The sequence below is a fragment of the Seriola dumerili genome, unplaced genomic scaffold, assembly GCF_002260705.1.
Source record: "Seriola dumerili isolate Sdu_G_001 unplaced genomic scaffold, Sdu_1.0 BDQW01000002.1, whole genome shotgun sequence".
Lineage (NCBI taxonomy): Eukaryota > Metazoa > Chordata > Actinopteri > Carangiformes > Carangidae > Seriola > Seriola dumerili.
In genome coordinates, this window is record NW_019174257.1 from 7,829,328 (window position 1) to 7,850,484 (window position 21,157).

At 39.9% G+C, this 21,157-nt stretch overlaps 2 protein-coding genes across 3 annotated transcripts in view; both read right to left on the reverse strand.

Annotated features, from left to right (window-relative positions):
- Positions 1 to 9,133, reverse strand: part of mknk2 (MAP kinase interacting serine/threonine kinase 2) — a 13,933-nt gene extending 4,800 nt beyond the window's left edge. Inside the window, exons 1-10 of the mRNA XM_022757753.1 lie at positions 9,040 to 9,133; positions 8,197 to 8,414; positions 7,584 to 7,674; positions 7,218 to 7,319; positions 7,002 to 7,099; positions 4,315 to 4,394; positions 4,037 to 4,110; positions 3,774 to 3,878; positions 3,369 to 3,424; positions 3,059 to 3,154 (exon numbers count right to left, since the gene is read on the reverse strand). Of these exons, the coding sequence (XP_022613474.1) occupies positions 3,059 to 3,154; positions 3,369 to 3,424; positions 3,774 to 3,878; positions 4,037 to 4,110; positions 4,315 to 4,394; positions 7,002 to 7,099; positions 7,218 to 7,319; positions 7,584 to 7,674; positions 8,197 to 8,247 (753 nt within the window). The 5' untranslated portion in view covers positions 8,248 to 8,414; positions 9,040 to 9,133. The remainder of the gene's footprint in view (positions 1 to 3,058; positions 3,155 to 3,368; positions 3,425 to 3,773; positions 3,879 to 4,036; positions 4,111 to 4,314; positions 4,395 to 7,001; positions 7,100 to 7,217; positions 7,320 to 7,583; positions 7,675 to 8,196; positions 8,415 to 9,039) is intronic.
- A 6,537-nt stretch (positions 9,134 to 15,670) lies between these two features.
- Positions 15,671 to 20,804, reverse strand: LOC111227144 (MOB kinase activator 3A). 2 transcript variants are annotated; one of them, XM_022752939.1, is made up of 4 exons: positions 20,584 to 20,804; positions 18,446 to 19,021; positions 16,623 to 16,825; positions 15,671 to 16,108 (listed from the first exon to the last, which is right to left on the reverse strand). In XM_022752939.1, the coding sequence occupies exons 2-4, from the start codon at positions 18,861 to 18,863 to the stop codon at positions 16,079 to 16,081; spliced, it is 651 nt and encodes a 216-aa protein (XP_022608660.1). In that variant the 5' UTR covers positions 18,864 to 19,021; positions 20,584 to 20,804; the 3' UTR covers positions 15,671 to 16,078. The 2 variants fall into 2 exon arrangements, with proteins under 2 accessions (XP_022608660.1, XP_022609463.1); XM_022753742.1 differs by lacking the exon at positions 20,584 to 20,804 and adding an exon at positions 20,463 to 20,557.
- Between the last annotated feature and the right edge of the window lie 353 nt (positions 20,805 to 21,157).

The window sequence follows — 21,157 nt, forward strand, 5'->3', positions numbered from 1 at the left end:
TAACAGATATTGGATTAGACATTTTAATGCTGCCTTAATTCTATATAACTTAAAAATAACATTTATACATATGAAGTGAACCCCTGTTTCACTTCAAGATTGGGATTCTTTGAAATGTGTAGAGGTGTCCTAACAGACAGCATCTGGTATAAATTCTGAGAACCTGCTCTGAGAATAACCTGTTCATTCATCCATCCTTTGATTTATTATTATATTATTATTAAATTATTTTTAAAACTATGTTATACAGCAATGCACATTTTGAAAATATTTGTTAAAACCTGCATCCTGACAAACCCCTCTGGCCTATATCCTTCTTTCATCTGTGGAGGTGCATGTTTACATTGAGCAAGCATCTATTGTGTTCCAGTGCTAATATCCCAGCTGGTCTCCTAACTCCACCTCCACCCCCACTGCACCCTTATGTAATGAAATTTGCTGCACAGGAATCTCAGACAAAGCTGCTTCAGTCGGAGAGAAAACCCAACCCCCACATTTCCACCAACAACATCGTGTCTGGGGCGACTGCCTCCACAGACAAGCTTACAGGATTCAGGCCAAATACTGCTGCCAACACAGACAAATAAAAAGACACAAGCACAAGGATATTTTTGCCTACCAAGGTGCCCTAAAAACTGAAATGCCAATTTAATAGCTTGTGCTATCAAAAAAACAGCTATCCGGCTAATCTTGTTTAAAAGCCACCAAAACACACTGCCAATCAAAAAGACAATTCAAGATTAAGAGGCCTGTCCAGGACTGGCTGCAACTGTCACCAATAAGAGCTGAGAGAAAAAAAAAAAGAAAAAAAAAAAAGAGAGGGGTAAACAGCCAATCATGGTTCTGGCACAGCCTCAAATTAAACTCAACATTTGTTCTTCCTGTGCTGCTGTTGCAAAACACCTTGTTGCACTTGCATCAGTCACATCCTCCTCAAACCTTCCTGTAAGATGCAGATAGTTAGCTAATCAGCTGCTGTTATCACAGGGTTGGTTGGTATTGCAACCTGGGCTTTCCTGAAACCATGTGACTAGTCAGACCATATAGACAGCACTGATGACGCACACCTCTGCTGTTTGTCAACTACAGGATTATCTGAAGAGGCTTAGAGGAAGGGACCTGTTCTGTCATTATACAGCTGTACCTGCATCTGTGACATGAACAAATAACTGATGCGGTTCTTTAATTCTTCTTTAACTGTCTAAGCTGCTGGTGTGGAGTGTCTTCGTGTGTGCAGTTCCATCCAGTTCACTACTGCTGCACATGAGCATTGACATTTGAACAGTCAGATTTATTTCATGCCGAGCAGATGGGCAGGCAGTCACTTGTGCAGTGTTCTTAGTAAACTAAAATTAGCCGTTTCTAGAAAAGTCCTTCTCCCGTTCCCTGCATTCCTGTGCTTATACTGGAGAGCACAAAACACATTCACAGTAAACATTTGTTACAGCCCTTCGATAAAGTTGATTCAATGGGATCAGGAACTGAGCAATAAATGCGCAACCACATTATATTGTGCAACAGCAACTGTAGGAATGTGGCAAATGAGGGGCAGGGTGAGAAGTGCCAATAGTGAGATGAAAATCAGATAACATTGTTCCTGTGATCAAGGCAAAGAAAACAAGCCAGAGCGCATGAGCAGCCTGGTATTTGTCCCTCCCAGTTACCCTCCCCTCCCACTGTTTAGCCAATCACATCTCAGTTGCTAGGTGTGGTGTGTGTGTGTTGGGGGGGGGGGGGGGGGGGGACTAAAATTTCTAGAACAAACCTTATGCACAGCCTTTGTATAAAGAACATAAAGAAAGCGCAGACCAGCACAAGCCATGGTTGGGGCCACTGGGCGGAGACTAAACAGAGAGAGGGTGGATGTTTTTCTCTCTCATACCACAGAGAGAAAAAGGGAAATGGGTTTGTGTGTTTTGGTTTCATTGTAACTTCTTCATACCATAGGACACAGACCTAGCAAAAGTCACAATGTGTTCCCTGCAGCCTTATTACATTCCAAGGCTATCACATTGTGTCTTGTCCTCGGGGATCAACTTTTCTTCCACTGAAAATCCTTGTATTGGTTCAAGTCATGTGGTTATGTGCAAAAACTGGCCATTTAATAATTATGAAAACATGAAGACAAACTAATAGGAACACCCCACTGCACCAAACAGACAATCATTCAGGCCCAGCTTTGAAATCCATGTAGTCAAACACGTGAGGCCACTTGGCCCCAAAACTATCTCCCCTTCAAATAGTCCAGGGATGGGCTCTCTGTCCATTAGTTCTGCTAGAGGAAGATGAAGTTACCAGTGTAGAAAACCCCCTACCCATCCGCCACATTCCTGCAGGCTAAACCACTATCCTTCACCTGCTCTGATCCATCTGTCCAGCCCCCCCAGACAACCAACAGACAGAGTATGTGTTGACACAAGTGGAAAGCTTGCCAGTTCAACTTTACCATTCCTCTTTAAGGTTGCAAATGTTCCATTTTACTGGGCACTGTTCAGAGGATTTGCTTTGTGTTGTGACGACAGCAGGAGGGTTAAACAGCCATAACCCCCCAAACTCATATTTGCGACTGATAAGCAACAGGACATGGTCATTAAACTGAGGGATATCTATCGTTGCTCATACTTCAACATGATAAGGGAGGGTAAATGCTGCCAGGCAGGGACATTCAGGAAGCAATCCATGGCATCATTTCAGAGAAACTGTCCAACACTGAACTACCTTAACCTCAAAACACAGCATTTTCTCTTCCAATCAGCGAGCTGGCCTGCAGCTAACACCACTGAGGACTGCCCAATAGTTAAGCAGCCGACTGGATGATTGATAAAACATTTTACAGCCGAAAACATCTTTCTTATCCACAACAAGGAAACAAATCGCTGTATAGGGAAATGTGATTCAGACCATATGACAGATTATCCTCTTCCAAACTTTGAATAGGTGTACTTGTATATTTCAAGCATACATTTCCCTTCAGTAGCAATTTTCTATTTTCCCCATTAATAAAAGTTTTCAAAATTGTATGGCAAACAAGACAAGCATAATGAGCAGCTGGACTTACAGGAGTGAGGAGCTCAGGGGTGGAGATGGGTGAGCTGTCACTGTTCAGCTTGATCCCACTGCCCAAGTCAAAATCACAGATCTTGACCGGGGAAATCTGGTAAAGATATAGAAGTTCAGAATGATTCAAATTAATCTTTTAATTCTGTATAATATGTATGGAATATTTACATGTGGGACCAGATATTTGCACTGTCTTTTATCATTACCAAGGTTCATATCACAATCTTAAGAGTAATGTATCACACTTTATCACTACATTTGTTGTCCTTTGAACCATTTGAGCTCAAACATGTTTGCAGTTAACTCACCTTGTCTGCACTCTCACAGAGAATGTTTTCAGGTTTCAGGTCTCTATGTGCCATTCCTAGGAAATAATGAAAGCAATCCATCAATCACTTTTCTTCATTAGTAAGATAAGGCCATATTGTTGGGATGAAGGAAAATGTATTTTTCTATCATATCAACTTAAAAGAAAACAAAGTCAGACATTTTCACCAGTGTAAAGACATGTAAAAATATGGTCTAGTGTCTTTTGGGCAATCTAAATAATAATGTGAATATGCCCCATTTTAGCTATTGTAATGTATAATATCAGTTCCTAACTGCTGTATCAAAACCCATTTCATGGTACACATACCAGTGGGGTTGTTGGGCCTTTTTGGTGATCATTAAAAGTGATTAAATTGCTTGCCATTTTGTACAAGTGGTCTTACCCTTGTTATGCAAGAAATCTAGAGCGCTGGCGATGTCCTGCACGACAACACTGGCTTCCTGCTCACTGAAGTGCTGCCTCTTGTGAATGTGTGCCAAGACCGACCCTAAAGGGGGGGGGGGTATATCAGCTCTGTTTACAAGTCTCACACAAACAGAAACAACTGGCTACAGCCCAGAGACAGGGATCATGCAATATAGGAATGTTCACAAATAACAAAAAGGATCTGATGTGGGCTTCCTGCAGCAGCTATAATTCACTTACCTCCTCTGAGCTTTTCAAACACCAGGTAGAATTTGTCTTCCTCCTCAAAGAACTCCACCAGCTCTAGGATGTTCCTTCAGAAAAGAAAAAAGCGCTATAAGCCAGTGGTAACCATGTCCTCCAAAACTCGCTGACTGAAAATTCCCTGTGATTTCTGCACTATAGACTAAGAGGACTAATAAGATGCACCACAAATTGGGTCACTCAGTCTGCAGTACCGTCTCCATAAATTCATCAGGTGGCATTATGTTTAGCTGGTCATGACAGAAGGACATTACCTATGGCCCTGGCACTGGTAGAGCATTTCAACCTCACGGAAGACACGGCTGCGGCTGTGGCCTGGTCTTTTCTCAATGATCTGGAACAGAACAATGTAAAGGTTGAGCCACATTATCTAAAAATAGACCACTAAACAAATGAGTCTGTAACGGTCATATTTTCCACAGCAGTAGGCTGGAGGACAATTCTGTTAGTGCTCTGATGGCTGAAGAAAAACTGAGCCCATATGCGAGTTAATATTTGAGTGAAGGCCACCCCTTCACACTGCACCACAAAACCCCATTAGTGGCCATGTTTACTGTAGAGCAGGCGGTATAGCCCAGATTATATATATATATATATATATATATATATATATATATATATATATATATATATACACAGTGCCCTATAACTGGTTACCCTCCAGACCAAACTTGAATTTTCCCTGCTTGCCAGCATTTATCCCACCCTGTGACACAGTTGCAAGTACAGTTTAACCTACTTTCAGTGCTGCCTGCCAAAGCAGGGACATAAGAGAATGAGAATCACAGTCACAGCATCTCTATATTGTAAATCTTATATGTAAATCTTAAGTGCTTTTAAGGAGCCATTAAGTATTCCTTTGAAACATCCCATGAGCTAATCCAAAACTGTTTACGATAACAAAAAATGCTCTCTAAATATAACTTGCTGCCTGGAAATAAACCACCGAGGGGCCACCAGCTGCACGATGCCCTGCCAAAAGAGACAGAAAGATAGACTGCTGACACCAAAGCAAAAGGCCTGAATTTTCCAGCCGTGGTCAGTTATTGTCTGCTTGGGAGGCTGTGCGTGTTTCTCTTCCTGGTAGCTGGATTACAGCTGCTATTGAAGCCCAGTGGGGCCAGAGTTGCAGTGTGTGTCTAGGATTAATGGACAGACAAGAGGCCTGTGAGCAGTCCAAAGCCTCTGCACTGTTCCAGTCTGAGTCAGCAGCACAAACAACCCCCAATCAGCTCACTTTCTCCTGATCACAACACAACCTCCCACCCTGATAATGACATGCAGATAAAGAAGAAACTGTAAAACATAGTTGGAAAATGCATTATCAACATGTTAAGTAGGTGGACAGTTATTTACGAGGTGCTAGATTTATGGTTGTTTCTCAAAATCACAGATCAGAAGCACAGTAGTCTATTGCAAAACAAGTCACTAAGCCACATTGGAGGTTCAAACATCAACTCAGGGTTGTGAAATAATACCTTTATGGCAAATTATTGTTAGGAAACCTTCAGATAGGCATGCACTGCACAGATTTATGTGCGTCCTTGCTGCTGAGGCTTTTGTTGCAATTGCAACACAAGGGGCCCACACATCCAACTCACTCCTGTCTGGAGGGGGAGGGGATAGACAGGACATCTGGCAAGAGCAGTCTGAGCCCCCTCCCGACTCCCAAATGACCTCCAATAACTGCAGACCCTCGTGTCTCCTCCCCCAGACCTGCAAAGTCCCAAGGGATCTACCAAACCATCCCAGGGTAAACAATACCAACAGATTCTGGTCACATGAGAGAATCTGTCCTCCAATTCCTCTGAAATATTAATTGGTATGATATGGACACTTGTGCTGTGGGGAACAAGCCTTCAACAGTCAACAGTTTGCTTCAAACTTTAGCAGAAATTAAACAGAAAGCAGGGATTAATTGGGAGTAAAAAGATAAATGGGTGTTTATGTCCAGTGTCCTAGTGGGATTTGTGGCTTAAGGGCCAAGAACTTACAATAGGTAAAACAAGCTCTTGTTGCACTTTGCTACACTTCAGCAAAGAAAAATATTTCACAATGTTTTGTTCCTAAAAATGAGGAAATAAGCATTATATATAAAAGCAAAAAAGGAAGTCACCAGGAGTCAAGACATGTATTTACAAGTCCACACCGCATTTGGAGAGGAAAAAGAAAAAAGTAAAACTGTACTGAGCAAGAAGGAGAACAAAGCAGTGTAAACACCCTAGGTCACAACCCTCACCCAGCAACCCCTCCTTCCTCTCTATGTGGGTTTTTGTTTTGGCACAGTTGCCAGTACACAATGTTCTCACTACCAGCGTCCTCTGTAGGCAATAGGAGTAAAGAAAAGGGGTGGGTATATCCCTCCCAGCCTTCTGATAGGCTGACAAACTATAAAAACAGTGAGGGGAAGAGCCTGCTAACAGCAGCTAGTGTTGCACACTCAGAAAAAAAAGGAAAAAGCTCAACACAGATGCAGCCTGCAAACATCCTCTACAGAGAGCTGAACTGAGGGGAAAAAAAAAAAAAAAAAAAAAAAAAAGACATATCCTGCCCCAGGACCAGAAATTTCCTCAACAAGATTTCTAAAGAACTGCCTGTGAACAGAGGGCTGCATGGACACAATGACAGACATTCCATAACCTAGCTTTCTTCCATATAACTCTTCAACAGCATATAATGGCACAGGGCCCTTCTGTGTACATAGGCTTTTCATTATGCAATGTACATTTCCAAGCATGGTCCAAGAAATGTATCATCTCTATATTGATCACTAGCCACTGTAGCCCACACAGACAGCACGCAGGTGCTCAGTGGCAACAACGACATTCGCAAACTTGTGAGAGAGGTGCACTGACTTGTAGGAATCAAGATTCCGTGCATTATTAATATTTTTTCTCCAAATATATTACAGTCATTCATTAAGTGTGTAAGAATGTGTTACCTTGACAGCATACTCTTTGTTGGTGATGAGATTGATACATGTTTGCACTCTGGCATAAGCGCCCTCTCCTAGTACCTCTTCTTGCAGTCTATACACATCTGTGGCAGAGTTTAACAGGTTAGGAATATGCAAAATTCAAATCATGTTAAAAAAGGAAGAATCCCACTAGTTAATATAGATAATGGTCTATTAAGAATTACAGCAAAAACCCTTTACCCTCGAATCTTCCAGAGAAACTGTCAGTTGCCCGGCAACGCTTTTTCTTCTTATTTCTCTTCTTGGCATCGGGGATGTCAATAGGCTGGCTGGAAGGCATGTCTGTGAAAAAGATGCGCCCACATTATAAATGTGCTAGTGAGGGAAGAACCCAAACAAACTTTAAGAAAGCACTAAAAAGGAAAACAAAAATCTGAGGGCAATCCCAGATTTTTGTTGAAAATAAACAGTAAATTTCTGCCAAATTGGAGAAACAAGCCTCAATGTTAATTAATTAATTAGGTCCGTTTTGTTGCCATAAAAGCATTATGGATTACATTCACTAGACACAAGTTAGTTAAAAAAAAAAACAGTTAAAATACTCACCATGTCTTGAGGAGGAATCAAAATTAAATGATGAATCAATAAGATGGGATCCATTTTTAGTGAAGTCCTCTGATTCAAAAGGATTTTGGCCCTAGGTGGTAACAACAAATATGCTTGTTAAGGTATGCAATCTTCTTAATGAACTATTTAGCTGAGAGCATCAGTTGTTTGTCATAACTGATAATAGGGGCCTTTATCTCCCACCGTGCAACCATGAACCGAAATTAGACTCAAACAGCAGCAAAAGGTAGAAACTTTTTAAACAATGAATATGTGGTACACAGCTACCAAGTAATCCAAACACCTACAGCCATACAAGTCTATCCTAATAGAATATATGCATAGAAGAAGTGATTGCAAAGGCCACATTTTTTTGCAGATCTTAAAAACTTAGCTATCATGTTCTCAAGTCATATTTCCATTAGCTCTACATACATGTGTCAGCAGGCCACATGGTTTGTTTATCAGCCATATGATGTGGGAGAGCAACAGATGTATTTATATATAGCAAGGTAAAGTCCTTTGGCATACATGCTGAGAAATGTGGCCTGATTATAGAGACTTCACCAAAGGCGTGACAGCAGCACTGCATTTTACCCTCAACAAATCTCACCTTGAAAGAGCGGTGGAATCCAGTGACTTCGGTGATCTTATTTTGCACCATTTTGCTTCGATTTGGGGTGGGTTTTTTCTTTTTGGTGGATGTGCGGCGGCAGTGGTTTTGGGATATCAATTTGCACTTCTCCGAAACAGAAAGTCGTTTCAGAGAGAGTCGCAAGTGATCACACTGCGCTGGCTGGTCAGCTTGCTGCGGCGCTTTAAACGGGAGCCCTGTGGACAACACAAAACACCGCAGCGCCACAACCCACATTAGAAATTAGTAGTGGGAAATGGCTAGTTACTTGCAATCTCAAGCAGTCTAGTACATTCTATCTGAAATTAATTACCAGAAAAGCAATCAACCCCAACAATAGCAGATTAGCTAATGTTCGTCACATGTTCACGAGGTAATAAAAACAATCAACAGCTAACCACAACGCCACCCACTTTTAGCTTGACTGTTAGGTTATTTGTTGCCATTTTAAAAAGCCAAGTTTAGAGGATACAACAGAGAAAGTCATCACAATACTACACTTTGGATAAGATAAGCAAATCTCTCGGATAGCCACGCTGGATTCGGTTTAAACGGCGAAGATTACAATAGGCGCAGGGAGGCTAACATTTGTTTAGCTAACATTCACATGCTCTGCAGTTATAACGGTCAACCCGCGAGCACTCGTGAGCTGACGGTTATGACAGCTTTATGCTGAACGTCTGACAACAACGGTTAGCTACAGTCAATATTGTAACATTACTTTAGTGTTGTGAGAGAAAAAAGACGGTTACATCCACCCTATCGATATTACTAGAAAAATTATGTCCAACTGCTATCCAAATCTATTTTGTTTTCACTCACCCCGTTGGTAATTTTACAGCTCCAGTGTTAGCGTCGTTGTTTGACCCACTGCTACAACAGCCGCAGAGGACGGTCGAGGGGGGGAAACGCCTGATAGTAAGTGCGTGGAAGGTGGCGAAGAAGGAACGGCGTAGGTGGTTTTATAACCTCCCGACTGACTCCTCCTCGTCTCCTCCCCCCTCCGGACTGCATCAACAGACAGGATGGATCACGTGCTTTCTAGAAAAAGACGTAATGGCAAGGTACCATTTCGTCTTACAACTACACACTTTACCACTTTTCAAGGTAAGCGGCACAAACAGCTGTTCGACATTGTACAGAAGACTTAAAATAAGAGATAACTTGACGGGGTTCAGTTTGATATCGTCTTTGATTAAAATAACAGATTTTAGGAAAAGTCCAACGAAATAAAATTGGTAGAGAACACAAAATGGTACGTGGCCATCCAGCTCTGTTTTGTTTCAGAGGCCCCGCAATGGGACTATGGAGAAGTCGAAATGGCGAGTACGTGCACACTGGCACAATCAGCACCTGCGGCTGTTCTGATGAAAGAGACGCGAGGATCTCAGTAGAGATGGTGAGGGATAGACCAGAGTTTGACAGACCAGATCCACCAGTTTACAGTATGACGGCGATGTAATCATAATAATTGCCTCTGCTGCTGTCACCACATGCCAGTGCCGCATTATAAATAAGAGCCATGCATAAAACAACAATTGGTCAGCTTTGTGCTATATAAGCAAAGAATGGAAGCAGACATACACCACTCCTCTCCCTCTTTGTGCGTCTCAGAAATGGAAAAATTTGCATTTACAATGCCCTAAACTTTACTCTCACACCCAGCGATGAATGGCCGTGGCCAGATGGGTGTTCAAAGAAATCCCCGTCTGAGTCACTGCATGCAGCTTTTGTCACACAGTGGGGCAGTGACATGACTTCAGCTGCTGCGGCATTTCAGAATCACATACACAAACACACTGACGCATATGCTCTCATGCAATGTAATGTACAGATAGAGCCAATTGCATTTAGATGCTTTACTTCAGTTTACTTCACTTCATTTAAAAGTCCAGCACTCAAAGATGTACTTTAGTTTAAGTGAAAAATGTGAGCATCAAAATAAAAGTAACAGTAACAGTCAAAGGATTCGTAATGCAGGCAGACTCACTCCTGTCAGTTTTACTGTATATAACACTACTGGATTATTGTTGCTGATTCATTAATTGAGCAGTTTTTTGATGTGGCTGGTTGAAGTAAATGTTTTTTTTTCTACGTTATACTGTTTTGTGTATAAAACTTTAGTCTTAAAAGAAACCAGTAACTACAGATAAAGACAGACACTGCAAGCAGGTACATCTGTCAGATTAATGTAGTGGAGTGAAACATACAACATTTACCTCTGAAATGTAGTGGCGTATAAGTATAAAGTAGCATAAAATGCACACATACTTCCAAACTGTACCTAAGTGTGGTATTTGAGTAGAGGTAGAAAATAATCTCCTATATTTGGATTTTTTTCAGACTAACTTTAAAGTCTATTTTGGTTTGAGGAAATTCAGCAATTTTGAAAGTTTTTAAAATAAACTTTTAAGATGACTTCAATATATTTCTGGATTTAAAATGTATGGATGCACGATGTACTCAAATAAGACAAATTCATTCACACAATGCACAGTAATTACTTGGATACGAGGTATCGTAATTGACAGGGAAGGTGTGTGCAATGGCCAGTTGCAGCCCCCACCTTTTGTGATGTATGACAAGGCAGACACAGCACGTTTTGGAGCCTGATGAGGAGGCTGTTCAGACATGGGTGGAGACACTGTCTCATGGTTGTGATAATGAAAGAAATCCAAGAACTCTGATTATATAGAAATGTGTCCTCTCTTAACCTATCTGCTAATTGTGAGATGCCGCAGACATGACATGTTCCAAGATTAAAGGCGAAGGTATTTTTGACAGAGGCACAGTAGAGCGGTGTTAGATCCCTTTGTTATCTTATATTATTGTTCTTTTACATGCATCCCTTTAATTAAATCCAGATATTAGTGATAGAAAATCTTGTGTTGCATTCAATACAAAGTCTACATGCTTTATTATGCCATGTGCTTTGCTGTCTAACTGTATGTCCTCATGCTATTTGCTCTGTCAATGGTTATTTATCACTATATATAATCCCTAGTCTATAGATCTGCTCTTTATAAGCATTAATGTATTGTTTATCAAGGGTGTCTTAGATAAAACCATGTAAGGTTTGTTTGCATGAGTTGGCTGTCTTGTGACTGGAAGCTTTCTGCCTCTCCTCCTCCTTTCACCTTCTGCCCCTCAAACATAAGCCCAAAGGTAGCAAACATTACGCAAGCTGTTGGCAGACTATGCCTAGCCAGGAGCACATGGTGTAGTCGAAGGTTTTAGTAGGAAAACAAGATCACACGTCGAAGTGCAGGGGGGTGGGTCTGTGTCACTACAGGTCAAAAGGAAAAGGGATAGGCCATCATAAATAACTTCAGGTGGCAACAACCCCATTTCTGATGCAAAAGGTCTCAATCAGGAGGTGCTCAGGAGGGGGTTCTCTTTTCAGGCTGAGGTTATTTCAGTCTGAAATATGATAACAGAGGTGTGTCTCTGTTGTTGTTGTTGTTGTTGTTGTTGTGTTTCATGATGACAACTGCAGTTCAGATTCTTCTACAATATCCTGTTGCTGTCTGGAGATACAGCTGTAGATGTAGATCAGGCACAGTACTGTGTTCTTGCATCATTGCCTGTGTATCCGATAGACAACGCATTACTCCTTGACTGTACTGGCTGCACTGAAACTCTTCTTTTTCTAAATGGCCTCACAAATGTTTCTAAATGCATTGGTTATATACTGTAAGTTATTCTAAGCAGCCAAACATTATTCAAATTCATTTCACGTTATATTCTAGTGGAGGTCCCAGATTGTCCCAAGATACCACATATGTCAGGCTGAATTTGGGGGAAATGATAATATTGTTTAAATATGTGTATTTCATTCAGTGGTGCAGCCATAAAAAACAAATAATATATAATAGCCTTGGGTATAAAAATTTCACTCAGTGTAAACATCATGATTTCAACTAAGAGCGGCAACAAAACAATAGAAAATTTAGTGTGTATGTCATAAAGTCTAGATGATTTTTCCAACCCTAAAACTACTTAAGGGGAACATTTTATGTTTACAGCATTAACATAACCCCCTTTAAACTCTGCTGCATAAAAACAGTCAAAGTCTCCAGCGCTATGAGCATTACAAAAGGCACAAAGCTATATGCTTTATCTATGGCAAGAACAAGTCATTTTGATTGATGTTTGGAAAGTTACCTCGGGTACAGTTTGTGTAAACCAGCAGGATATGTTGCAAAAACATTCCTATACTATCTAGTATAAACAGTACAGTACTACACGCTATATGTATCTGTGCACATGAATAAGTACAGATATGTAAATGTATACATGAAATGCAGGTCTGGCAAGTCCAAATAAAACTGTCAAAGGCTAAGAAGATAAGTTTGCTAAAAGCAGCCAGCAGTCTTACACTGTTACAATAAGTTACATACTTTTCTCAAGTACGAAGGTCACAGTGCCCCAGTGTGCTGAATGTTCTTTTTCTAAGAAACCATCCCCGGGCAAACTTCGAAGAAGAAAGTAGCCTGCAGTTGTGGATAGACTCAAACCCAACCTTTGGCAAAAATGTATGTGCTTTAGGTATTACAGGGCACAGACAATTTACTGGAGTGCTGGAATTAATCCAATATCCAGCAAAATTCCTTTAACACAGAAAGAGTTACCAAGGATTTTGCAACAGACTTTGTTTTGTCCCAACTTTGTTCCAGTTGTTCTTCTGAAAACTTTGTATTCTTTCTTTGCACTTTGCTCCTGTTGCATAACCATGTATAACAAAGCATTTTGAAAATAATAATTTTTAAATTCTTAGAATCTCCTTTCAGATTGGGTAATAAACCAGCAACTGCAGTGGGTTACTAGTCAGTACACAGCTCAAATGTTTAGTCATTTCCGTGGACTTTCCATACTCAGCAGTAGTGTATGTGTCACTACTTCATCTCTGGTGGTAGTTTAGAGGAGCTAGCTCAGCTCAGCTTGTTTTTAATGTAGATTTCTGTATATAGATTGAGAGATACATTGTATTACACTTTGATTTTATTGTCTTGTGCAGCAGAGCTTTGTGACAATTAGGGCTGCAATTAACAATTCTTTTAGATGTGAATACATTTTTTGATAATTTTCTCAATTCATTTGTTAACTAATTAATTGCTTGGTATGTGAAACCTCAAAAATTGTGAAATGTCCATCCCAATCTCTGAGAGCCAAAGGTAGCATCTTCAAATTGTTTGCTTTGTCCAGCGACCAACTCTCAGATTTTCAAGTTCCTATCAAGTAAGACAAAGAAAATCAGTACATTCTGAAGAGCGGAGAAGCTGTACGCTGGTTGGACCAACTAAAATAACTTTTTTCTGGGCCCCTTCTTAAACAATTCATCATCTTATTGGAACTTTTGTGGGCCCACTTCAGCTGTGGGCCCTGAAAATCATGATCCCTTTTCATTCCCAATGGCTACAGTACTGCATGAGGCAACTCACTTGCAAACCACTAAACCGTTAAGGGTGTGCACTCATTCCAACATCTGCTGAGTCATATCATCTCCCAAACCCCTTTCTCTACGTGTAAATAATCACACTGTACCATCAAAACAACAGCCAGACACTGCTGTGTAAACCCTGACAGAGTTGGACAAGCTTTAGTCTGATTGGCTGCAGCCTGAAATTCTTCCCCTTGTTCATGGCCTCTTTCCAGTACTTCCCTTCATGTCTTGCAACTGCAGAGCCCTTCGGGGCTGTCTGATACATTCCAAAAGAGAAAAACACACCAGAGGGAGGGAAGAGCAAAAGGCAGGCACAACTTATCTCACACGTAACACGCGTAACGTGTGCTGCCAGAGAACAGTGCTCAGAGGAAGTGACTCCACTGAGGGAGAGGAGGGACAATCCCGTAAGAGGATCAGGTTGCAGCAGGCAATGAGGTCATTTCAGTGGTTGATGTTATTGGGGCAGATAGTTACATCAGTTTTGTTCATTCAAATTTATATTAGTATGTCAAAATATGATGTTTGTCCAGCTTGAATGAAGGAAGGCAAGTGGAAATAATATATTTCAGTTGTTAATATGCTGATAAACATTCATTTTCAGACATAAACATCTTGTTAGAATGACTGACAGAACACTACAGATGATAACCCCCAGCCATTCAATGGTGAAAAGTAAGTACATTTACTCAAGTGCTCAAGTACCTCAAGTACAACTTTGAGGTACCTATACTTAACTTGAGTACTTCCATTTCATGCTGCTTTATACTTGTACTCCGCCACATTTCAGAGGTAAATATTTAAACAATTCGCTCCACTTTATTTATTTGACAGATTTACTTTTTACGTTACTATTTGCTTTTGAAATTAAGTTTAAACACACAATCTTAGAGAATACAAAGCATTGTAAAAATGCTTGGCTTGACCCCACAGAAAACAAGTGTGTAAGTAAATTTAGCTGATAATAAACCAATGCAGATAACAACGCCCCACACCCAACCGTCCTCCTGCAAGGGCAAGGAATGAATGAAAACTCTCCCTTTACAAAATGTAATACTTATCGTCACAGGTTGTCGGCTCCTACAAGTTATCTTGTAATTGTGTTAACCTTGATGTTTTTCTTATGTTAGAGGTTACTGCTTATTAAGTACATAATCCAAACCATTATGACTGATAACTGCCTCTAAATCTAACCAACAACGCTGTTCTCAAGCCTATTCATGACTGTTGTTGACCCAATCATGCAAAGCCAGGCTCATTCAAAACAAAACTCTCTCTGTATTCACAGTACAGTCTGGCCTGTTTCTTACATAACCAGCTTAGTCGAATCATTAACCCGAATCGGGTCCTCACTTCCCCTCTTCATGACTATAACTGGGACACTGGGCAGATTTCATAAGGGGTACAATATCAACTGTAGAATTACAGTATTTCCTCAACCACAGACGGGTATTGATATCTGACGCCACCCAGTGGACAGTTTTAAAACTTTTGAACATGTGCTGCCACCACAGTTTTGTCATGTGAGGTTCGAGTCTCGTGTGACCTTCAGCTGCCAAGAGTATCAGCAACAAACACCTGCAGGTTTGACATCTGAGAACCTGCCTGGTGGCCTGAAGCCCAAAGTGTACAATAACACAAACTTGATAATGTCTGAGTCACCAGCAAGCCCTTACTGTATTTAGTTCATTTCCACATAACTTTTAAATGAATGCAACCAAAGCCCAAATTGATTTAAATGACAGAAATGGTATTTAAAGCATTAAAAAAATACTCTAAAAAACTGTGGAAACTGTGTTTTTCTCGAGGTGATTTAACATTTTAGGACTGTTTGTACAGAATACCTTGTCTGCCCGAAAATAATACTACATTACTACTTTGAGTGGTAAAACAGAACAATGTCTTTCCTACCCCTGTAATAAAAATCCACAGATTAAGTTTAGCCATAGCCCAGGACTGTAATTTTCAGTTAGAAAAAAATCTAATCAATTAGTGATTACTAAATCCAAATTATAACAGAGTAGAGAATCATTTTAATGTAACAACATAATGATTTCATAGATTTACAGTAAGAAATCGTACTAATTTTAGATCATTTTAACAGAGAGAAAGACAGAAGCATCCTGGAATGATTGAGATTCAAATAAAATAGAAAAACAAAAACATCAACACAAACATACACCTCTTAATACTGTGCTCTGATAAAAGGTTTGAAAACTTTTTTTTTTTAAAGGAACAGAACGTCTCACATGACAAGGTTCTTGGTTAAAACCTACTGTATGTGGCTAAATAGATTACAGTACTTAAATATAAAAATAGACTCTTTTCTGAATTTGTTTGTTCTTTTAGTTCTCTGCTGCAGTCTTCTAGATGGACGGATGTGTTCGTCCGGCGTGTCCACAGGTGCGCAGCGCTCTCTCAGTGGCACATCCGAGAGGTCATCTCTTTCTGTAGCAGACAAACCACATACACACAGTGCAGCGAGTTACAGCAATGAAGTACTCATCAAAATGTTTCCACAGTTAAGGATGCAGTAAGTATACTTTAAATGTATTCGTAAGATCACGAGGAAAACATAAAATTGGAAAAAAAAAAGCAACAGATACATTTTTGCAAATAAAAAGAAAGCACAGTAACATCTAGTAGATATATTGTACAGTCTAAGCACTTTAATGCAGTACCTCCATTTGGTAATTTCATGTAACTCTGCATATACTGGCAGGTGTTATACGGTTATATCTGACACTTCTAATTTCTTTAGAAAAAGATCCATCACCTTTTATTGGATTAAGAAAATTTCTACTCCAGATAATTACAACACTGCTACAACTAGTTTGGGGTTTAGTCTTTGTAATTCCATTTCTTCAAAACATATCAAAGCTTTTATTCGCATTTACTTAACATAACTACATTGATTTTCATATCTAGCTCCATATGACATCCTATCCGCTCTTTGACTCACCAGAGGCTCCAGCTCTTTGTGGTCCGTCAGGTTGAACTCAGTAACAAAGTAATAGAAATGCTTGTAGCAGGTATTGACGTGAGCCTCGGCCCCCATCTGGCTCACACGGTCAAAGTGGTGGATGTAGACGTGGACAAACACCCGGAACAGACGAGACAAAATCTTCTTAGCCACCTGCATGAAGGTCTTAGGGAAGGGAGTACCTGGGAATCAAACAGATGGAGATGGGAGAACACTGCGGTCAATCCGTGGTGACCTTTCAATATCTGCACCACAAAAGGCAACTGATTTGAAATACCAAAGTTTTTAATGGAAAAGTTTTAAAAAATCTTTTAACGGACATTTACTTTTCTATGTGTTCTTTATCCTTTTCTTGTGCTGTGGAGCCCATCAGGTTGAACAACAGCATGCTCAAGGACTCAGCCAGTATCACTTCATTCGTGACTGGAAAACCAACGCGACTTGGGCTGGGGGGCATAAGCCTCAGCTCCAACCAAGTGATTAATTTAGTATGTCGTTTTGCTTTGACTAATTCAATAATATTTCAGGAATCTGTTACAGAGGACAGGCGCGTCAGAGGTCGTTTCTATTCATAGCCTGCTGTACATTGTGTGACCCATTTTTAAATCCATTGCTTGGATGTTTCTGTAGTTAGTCAGATGCCAAACCAAAGCACATGGCACACAGTCCACACATGCACAGTGCAAGAGACTGAGATAGGAAAGCGAGAATGCCACAGCAGCAGAAGATAAAGTGATGGTGTTTACAATGTTCAACAATGAAGGTAATCCAATAAATGTGGCCTTGCAGATTTAATCTAAAACATCATTGTTGTCCATCATGTGAGCGTTATCTGAGGCTTCACACTGCAGGATTTTACCTTTATCTCATTTTCATTTTCCTTTGCACAGGTTAATCATTACATGTTAATTACATGTTAATCATTTAAGTGGCTTTTTCGCGGCTTTCGTGTGACTCATGCTGAAAGGGCAGAAAGCTTACTCATTCAAGTAATTTATTAAGTAAAAAATACCAAGTATTTGCATGTGACAGCAATAGTTCCCAACTTTTGCAGCTTGTGACCCCCTCAAAAAAAAACTGTCTCTACTTGCAAAGCATAAGTCATCTGTTGCATATATCTACCAATTGTGACCAGAGAGATTTGTTAGATGTGTTATTGGAATAATATCCTCAAAAACTAAAATAATTCAGTATTTTAGAGGACAGAAAGCAAACATTAGAGGGAAGTCTAGAAAATAAGCAACTCTGTATAGCATAAATATTTTTTTTCTGTGCTTTCCTCTGCTGTTAATAATCCTGTGACCCCTCAAATTTATTATCACATTGTGGGGATCCTAACCCCTACATTAGGAATCACTGAATTAAAATATCTCAACTGTAAAAATCTGCTGCTTCCTACCATTATTAATTTAATATCACTAAGGTTTTAGACAAAATAAGAAAGTCTAAGAGGTCCGTTTGAGCTCTTAAGTCTTGGAATGGACACAGATTGTTATTTTGTGACATTTTATGGAACAATGGACTGAAATAACTTCATTGACAATTACAGTACTGGCTGGTCACAGCCCTACTAGTTACGTCAGGAATCTGTGGACATTATGAATGGGTGGTGGCTTGGTTTGCACACAAGTGAAGTTCAATACCTGACTCATTTAAAAGGCTTAGATCTTTTACAGCAGGATTTCTTGAACTTGTGCCACGCTAAGCATCACTCAAAACCAAAAGGTTTCTGACCTACTAATTCTGAATCATTAAGGAACCACAGTCTTCACACACCATCTGTAGCTAAGCTCAACACTTACCGACGTTGGTGGGGAAGATGTTCTCATTGTTGATCTGTACCTCAATCCAATCCATGAGCAGGCTCATGTATTTGGGTGCCGACAGTGCAGTCGGCCTCTTGTACTTGTGCTCGTCCTGCCAGCGGTATTCGTACTTGGGCCCACCGGACATGACAGGGCAGGTTTGATCGGTGCAGGAGTCACTGATGGTGCCATAGATGAGGTTGATGCGGTTGAAGAAGTCGACCACATGGACAGCCACCCAGTCGTTGAGGTCCTCGCCATGGGGCAGCTGCACGGCCTGCTTCAGGTCCAGCCCAGCATTCAGAGACGCCTGGGCCTTCTTGTGCAGCTCGAAGCGCTGCGTCCCGGGCTCAAACTTGCGCTTGGGCCGGAATGTCCTATCTTTGTTGAAGACTTGTTTCAGAGCCAGGGACATGGTTGCATGTGGTGGCGGCAACTGGTGATTTGTTTGAACGCTTCTGGTGAATTATTTACTGTTGAAAGTCAAAAAGGTTATGTAAAAAACCAGTGCAGCGTTTTCCTTATGGACTGTGTTTTGGTGTTTGTTTTGACTCAGTCTGTAATTCTGTGATCCTGCATATGATAAAACGAGAGGAGAGAGACACAGGGACAGAGTTTGGTTAATGAATGCACATTTACATTGGATTGCACAGTTTCTGTCAAACCTCATTTTGAGGTACCACTTAATCCTTATATTTTACAAAATATTACAATCTAGAGCTGCTCATAATATTTTTCTGTATTAAATTATCTTCTGATTATATTATTGATTAATCAATAAAATTATATGGTCTTTAAAATATATATTTTTTTAAATAGAGGGCAAATGCCCATCACAATTTCCCAGAGTCCAAATCCAAATAGATTCACTTTATTATCAAAAACATAAAAAAGCTCAGAATTAAAAAGTTGAAAAATAATCAAATAGTTGAAAATTGAATTGAAAATTGAAATTGAAAATGAATCTAGTTTTAAAACTATTTTGATTACTGATTAGATTATTATTGGAGATATTTATTAAGATAAAATGCTTAAAATGTTACATTCTTGTTCCACCTCCTTCAGTGTAAGTAATTTCTGTTTTTCTCTGTTTTATATAATTACAGTTTTATAATTAGTTTTTAAGCGGTTGCTTGGGCAAAAAAAGACATCTGAAGACTTCACCTAGAAACATTAAAGGGCTTTTTTTTCTCTAGCATTTTACAGATCAATCAACAAACCGATTCATGGAGACAATCATGGGCAGATTAATTGATAATGAAAATAATCATTAGTTGCAGCACCAATAACATATTTGGCCCAGTTTAAACTTACATGCAGGAATGTAGCAAAGTTTTAAGCCCCTTATCCACCTTCTTGAGCTGATATAAATCTTAAACTCATGATGTTTATCTTGAAAAGTGGCATAAAAATTGAGATCATGTGAAGATGAATGTATACATTTCAAGTAAAGGAGCATATATAAATTTGAATGAAAATGTGTGAATTAAAAGGTTTTCGTCTACTGATGATCAAAATGCAGGACAGTTTACCATCTAATCTACAATACATGGTTGTCTGAGAAGGCTGATTCAAATGCCGACCAGAATTCACCTTTTGTCTCATCACCTCAGGTAAACGGCAAGTCTCGACAGTGACAACAGAAAGGCCTGTTGAAACGATGAAACACCGTCCCTCAGTCAACGTGAGTCATTTCCTATTTCAGATACTAATTCACCGTGAAACCAAGAATCTGCGGAATGACAATAAAACGAAGTCTAACTGCCTGTTACCAATATAACAGGACCCTGCTTCGTCCATTTAGACCTCCACCTAAATTTCTGCACCGTCATCTTCACAATAATACAACCTTCACGTCGTTGTTGTCACATTTTCCGACATAAAAGCCAGAGATTAAACAGCAGGGCACATGACGGCTGTACGAAGTTTATTCGTGACGTGACTAGCTAACTCGGTCAGACTTGTTGCTTCCTGTAACAGCTAAAAAACCCAAACAAACCCGAAAGAAATTCACCTTATTCACACTCAATTCACACCACATCTGAGATAAAACCGTCGAAAATCAGTCGTTATCGCAGACGGGTGATCAAACGGTGATGAAATCGCACCGTTGAAAGCCACTTTCCCGAACTTACTTGTTCCGCCTTCCTGTTCCGTCAGTTTCCTTCGATGTTTTATCGAAAATTTTCTGATTACTGATCAATAGCTTTACGTCAACAACATGCACAGACTACATTATGGATACATGGTGCGAAACATGTTGTAGAATTACTGATAATTCAAAAAACATGCCACTTTAATAAAGAAACTAACGCCAGACTCCTCCCTACGAAACGAAAAGTATACCAGAGTCGAGTTAGAGGCACTACAAAGGACTTCCGGTGACAATCTTCAAAATAATGAACCCAGTAAACCACTGTAATGTAATGCAACATTTAGCTGTAGCCTAGTTATTAGCTGTAAACATTAAACATAAAACTAGAAATATGATCAATCACAAAGCTGTTACTAAACAACAATATCACTGCTTTTATTTCCCTGAAATTATTACACAGCATTTATTTATACCTATTAACTGCAGGGAGGGATGGACAGTGTGCCCACAGGCCCCCACCCCTCCTACACAGGTATAAAGACACCCACATTGAAATTTGTAGTTATTTTTTTCTGTTTGTGGTTGATTTCAATCTTTTTAAAATCATTTTGTGT